Genomic DNA, 6,085 nt, shown 5'->3' on the forward strand with positions numbered 1-6,085 from the left:
TCTGAATTTCTAAATAGTTTGGGAGTAACTACTGATCATATTGAAAGAGTGTCGATAAATTCTGATAGCCAAGTCGCTATAGCATATACAAAAGGTCCGAAGTTGATCCATCGTTAAACCAAGCACACAGACTTAAAAACATATTTATGTCAAAGGCATGGTCGCAAGAAATGAAGTATATATCTACGCACAATATGGTTGCAGGTCCTATGACAAAACCCGTCTCAGGAGATGTATTTGTAAAACATGTGGAACCCATGGGATTGCGTAAATTATGAAAACATGCATTTAGTATTGTAGTGTTACAATAAGTACATTGTCTCGAATGTTTCAGGTTTCAGGATTGGCCTTCGAGTGCAGGTTTGTTTGCCATCCCTACAGCTAGCCTGTTTGGTTTGCTGTTTTCCAAAGCCACAGCTATCGTTTTTCCCATAATCGTAAACACTCATTACCACAGCATTTAAGATGAAATGATGCAACTCCTCATGCATGAAAGAGTGTGCTAGTTGCTGGTTATAACATTTAGCAGTTATTCAACACGAAAATTGTCAGCGGAAACTTCTTTGATGGTAACTTAATTATTACTAATGCTTAGCATCTTGTATTAACTTGGTTACTAATGATCTCCCAATTGTTACTGCACATACATAATTACCTACTAATAATGGCTGCTACTGCTAGCAGTTGTTACTGATTGATGAACCATATGTTGATCAAATTGCTACTGGTGGACCAATTACTGCTAACAACATTTATCCCTGATGCTATGCTACTATTGATGCTTTGTCACTACTAAACCCTCGAGTTTGTTGGTGCCTAAAAATAATCTCAAACAAGTGTACACTCCACACGTCCTAACTTGTATCAGTATATATATTCTAATTTCATTCTGGTATTAAAGAAAACCAATTATACTAATCAAATATTCGAATCGATCCTTCCATGAAGGTGATGCAACTCCGATGTTAGAAGATCAAAGTTGTTATCCAAATTACAATGTAGTAATTTTCTTAACAGAACTTCATATGAAAAATATTTATTTGGTTCTGAAATTAAACAAAAACTAATAATGATATATCTACATAACCCTTAAAAAAATCTAGAATAATTCTAAGAAAACATGAACCATAGGGTTTGTTGTTATTCCTTTTCAATCAGAAGAAGACGCACCACTTTTGGTTTGTCGGTTCAAACCCGCATCCAGGCTTCAACGTCCCTTCTTCATAGCTGCATGCACAACAAGCCAACAATCAGATGTCTAAAAAGTACATATTCCTCCTTTAAAAAAAAAAGATACCAACAAAAATATTGTAACCTGTTGTTGTTGGCGCGTCTATTATCCTCATATGATCTGCTACTGATGTTACTTTTGTTCTCATCAAAAAACCTACTCTTCAATTGCTTCACATCAATATCTCGTTTCCTCAAACAATTCATTGAATTACTTCGAGTAACCGTATGTTTTTTCGAGCCAAAAGAACTCGGGACAAACATCTTGAGAAGGAAAACTCCAGTGTCAAGGCTCACACTCCTTGAAATTGGCCCTTTTTTCGCTACTTTCTTCTTTCCCTTCAACTTAGGCTTCATATCAACCGTATCTTCTAATGGCAACCCTAAATCATATGGATCTTGATCTGCAACTATATCTTTTAGTGACAACTCGTGCCATGACTCTGGCAAGCCGTCAATCATTTCCGTTAACTCTTTCCTTTCTTCAACCGTGGTTTTCGTGGGAGATGATGAACCTGTGCTGTTTGAAGGAAGGTTTTTGGACCAAAGTTATATATCAATATCAATATCAATATCAACGTACTCAGTATATCCCACCAATAGCAAAGCTATGGTAGGGTCTGAGGAGGGTAAGATGTAGGCAGCCTTACCTCTACCCCATAGGGATAGAGAGGCTGCTTCCGGTGAGACCCCCGGCTCGATAGTAGTTTTGCATCAAGCCTTGGACATAAGGCACATAGCACTCAATCATCGGGACACCGGCTGATCGGTGCATGTACCCTTGTCTTTCGGCTATCAACGCCACCACATGATGCCTGATTAACCGTCCGTCACTTTTAACGTTATTTTCACGAGATTAGTAAAATAACGTCAAAATTAGTGCAATTTCACTTTTGCCCACCCGAGGGTTCACACATATATACATCATATGTGCGCACTGCAAGCAGGGCTGTTTTTGGACCAAAGTGGTGATGAAATTTCATGGTGCTTGAAGAGGTAGGTCCCAGCAGAGCCCAGTTGGACCCGCAAGACTCACCTTAAACAGGGACGTCTGCGCAGAGACCAACTGGATCCGCAGGACCAACCATGCTCAGAGACGTGACGTCCTTACGCGCAGTACGCAAGCTGGTCCCGCAGGAAATGCCTCCCAATGGTGAAGGACTCCGCCTGTCCCCGCAGCCTCGGATACAAGCCATTAGGGAAGGCCACCCGCGCAGCATGGCTACACGCACAAGGCACTTAGCTCTCGATCATTCAGTGTCACCTGAAGGAATGAGCCAAGCCGGGAGCAATCCCGCACAGAGGCGGGAGGGGGAATACTCCCGCCCAAATAAGCCAGTCCGTATACTGAAGGATCTTTTACTGTACCTGACGAGGTATGGGCGAAAGATCTGATCAGAGATACGACAGCTCACTGATACAGTATGGCGAGCAGCATGCTCCTGTACTGTATCACTATTAGCCGCTGCCTACTCACCAACTACTGTCATACCACGTGCGTAGCCGGCAGTTGGTGGAAAGGGAATAGTACACAGCAGGCCTGGTCACTATCAGCCGCTGCCTACCCACCAACTACCAGCAGGGCACGTGCGTAGGCTACTGTTGATGAACAGGAACACTGTTGCAGCCGGCCATACCTCCTTGGAAACCTACCTTCGGCTATAAATACCCCAAATGGTATGATCATCTCAACACATTACATTATCACATTATCATCATAATATACCTGATATCTGCTCTAGCAATCTCTTAATATACTTTTATATTTAAAGAGCAATCTAGTCTGATTCTCACGCCGGAGGGTGGTCACAAGGAGGAACCCCCCCCCCCCTTCTCAGTGACGAGCTCACGGTGTCTGTTTTGCAGGTTATCAGAAGAACCATCTTCTCAAGGTCTAACCCCTCGTGGGAAACATCTCTCCAACCCCCAGGTTACCAGTAATCTGTCCGGGGTCCGGTTAGTGTTTATTCATTGGCGCCATCCGTGCATAAAGCTAGAACTACAATTTTCTCCAGTTTTTTCAAACTTTTACAAAGATGGTTAGAGAAATTCCGGTAACCACAACCCCAGCTACTGGGGGGAATACCGGCAACACAGTTTTTACAAACACTACCCCGGCTACCGAATCCGGGGCAAGTGAAGTAAATTTTACGAACACTACCCCACTTACCAAAGCTGGGGCAAGTGCAGTAAATGATCACCTACTGGGATCCACCGATATCCAGTTTGAGAAACGAAGACTCCCCCGCCAGACTCTCGATGAAGTTAAGGCATGGGCGGAGGCACGACAAAAGGAATTCCAGGCTGAGTTGAACGAACGCTTGCATTCCGTGCAACAGGCCGACGAATTCGAATACTGGGAGGATGACTCGGAGGAATCCGACTCCGACGCGAACCCTCGCCATAGGGCAAAAGGGAAGCGTAAGGAAACGGAATCCCAACCGAAAAGGCATTTTGGACAAGCCTTCAAACCAAAAAGCACAGGTGGAAGTCCACGAGACTTCTCCAAAACGTTCAGACCAAACGTTGCAAATGCAGGAACGTCCAAATTTGCAAGGGACATTGCTGAAGCAATCGCCCCAAAGAGTGCCAAACAAATGCCCAACATAGGCACATATGACGGTATATCTGATCCAGACGATCATTTGAACAGGTTCATAGCGGGGGCAACCGTCAGCAATTGGACGGAACCCACGTGGTGTTACATGTTCCAAATGACGCTGGTGGGGGCTGCTAGAGCTTGGTTTGATCGCCTACCGGTCAACCACATCTACGACTGGGCAGACTTCCAGCAGAAGTTTAGCCAACACTTCAGCCAGCAAAGAAAGTATACCGAGGAGCAATGGACAATCCTCAAATGCATACGAGAGGAAGATGAATCTCTGCCAAACTTCATCACTCGCTTCAACTCAAAGAAGCTAAGTTTAGGCAATATCAGCGAAGATCTTGTTCGCGCTGCCTTCATCCAGGGCGCACATGACCCAGAGCTCATCCGCACCCTAACGGGTAAAGATGGCATGCCATCCACATGGGATGGCATCATGACAGCAGCAAAACGCTATGCGGAAACAGAGAAGCAACTGGGTAAAGATCTCCCACAGAGCACAAACCTCTACACCCAGAGGACGAGAGAAGACAACGTCCTCACCGCCCGACTAAATAAAAAACGAAAGCAAGGCATTTGGCAGTCAAGGGTAAACTTTGACACCTCATCCGGCTTGCAACATCGGTTGGGCGGAAGGGATAATGTACAGTCGCACCGGAACTCCAGATGGACGCCACTCACCAAAAGCGTCACTGAGATATTCGCCACTGAAGAGCTCCCATGGCCAAAGCCTCCAATAATCCGACATCGTCACGATGCTGATCGGAGCAAATACTGTGACTTCCACAAGACAAAAGGCCACAACACTGAAGAATGCATAGACGTAAAGGACATGGTCGAAACATTTGTCAGAGATGGGACGCTCGCGCACCTCGTGGCGCAATAAAGGCTGAGCAGGCAGGTGCGTATAGAACCCCAGCTGGGGAAAACACGAATCAATTCCAGCTTCAAAATCGAGACTACATGCTGCGTAAAGAACGAGATCCCGAACCAGGTGCGTATCGGCTCGATGGCACTCCCATCCCAACAACATGGAAGGGAGCTCATTTACACAATTTGCATGTAAATCAATTCCAATTTGTAAAGAAAAGGCCAAGAGCCACTTCTAATGGAAATGATTCTCTTTAGAACATCGAAGCTGATGATTTTACATTTAATACTTTTCTGAACACTGGTGACGGCATTCACATTATGTGGAGTCGTTGCGTGGGAAGGCGGTCCTACCCGCACGAACCCAAAAGCGTGACAAACCTTCACGCAGGTCAGTTGAAGGGGAAAAGTTCAGCACCCAAAAATGAAAGTGCCGGTCTATCCGCACGAATCATAATGAGGAAACTGAACAATAACCTATCAACAACCGTGCGTCGAACGGTTAAACTATGCAACACTGGTGACGGCATTCACATTATGTGGAGTCGTTGCGTGGGAAGGCGGTCCTACCCGCACGAACCCAAAAGCGTGACAAACCTTCACGCAGGTCAGTTGAAGGGGAAAAGTTCAGTTATCCCATTAAATGAAAGTGCCGGTCTATCCGCATGAATCATGAAAGGAAACTGAACACTAACCTATTGACAACCGCGCGTTAAACGGTTCAAAACAAAATTCTCAAAAGGATGAGGAAAACCTACACGCAGGTCAGATATGGGTAAAGTTTTGCCATCCTACTAAGTGCAAGTGACGGTTTTACCCGCACAATCACGAAAGAGGAAGCAAAACTTCACACCTATTATCAACCACGTTCAAAGGTTAACTTATCCTCAAAAGATAAGGAAAACCTACACGCAGGTCAGATATGGGTAAAGTTTTGCCATCCTACTAAGTGCAAGTGACGGTTTTACCCGCACAATCACGAAAGAGGAAGCAAAACTTCACACCTATTATCAACCACGTTCAAAGGTTAACTTATCCTCAAAAGATAAGGAAAACCTACACGCAGGTCAGATATAGGTTTAAAGTTAAGCCATCCTACTAAGTGCAAGTGACGGTCCTATCCGCACAATCACGAAAGAGGAAGCGAAACTTTAATCCATTATCAACCACGTTCAAAGGTTAACTTATCCTAATGCCTTAGAAATTTCGAAGAAAGATAAGGAAAACCTACACGCAGGTCAGATGAAGGTTAAAGTTTAGCCATCCTACCAAGTGCAAGTGACGGTTCTACCCGCACAATCACGAAGGAGGAAGCGAAACTTTAACCCATTATCAACCACGTTCAAAGGTTGACTTACTCTAAACACTTGGAAAATTGCT

The 6,085-nt window shown here is 44.6% G+C and overlaps 1 protein-coding gene across 1 annotated transcript; it reads right to left on the minus strand.

Moving 5' to 3' along the window:
- Window positions 1-1,087: 1,087 nt before the first annotated feature.
- Window positions 1,088-1,769, minus strand: LOC143619873 (uncharacterized). The gene is made up of 2 exons (XM_077091699.1): window positions 1,316-1,769; window positions 1,088-1,227 (listed from the first exon to the last, which is right to left on the minus strand). Exons 1-2 carry the CDS (start codon window positions 1,690-1,692, stop codon window positions 1,155-1,157), a joined length of 450 nt encoding a protein of 149 aa, XP_076947814.1. The 5' UTR covers window positions 1,693-1,769; the 3' UTR covers window positions 1,088-1,154.
- Between the last annotated feature and the right edge of the window lie 4,316 nt (window positions 1,770-6,085).

The sequence above is a fragment of the Bidens hawaiensis genome, unplaced genomic scaffold, assembly GCF_021521415.1.
Source record: "Bidens hawaiensis isolate Kalapana, Puna unplaced genomic scaffold, B.hawaiensis_p1.1 tig00002525_1, whole genome shotgun sequence".
Lineage (NCBI taxonomy): Eukaryota > Viridiplantae > Streptophyta > Magnoliopsida > Asterales > Asteraceae > Bidens > Bidens hawaiensis.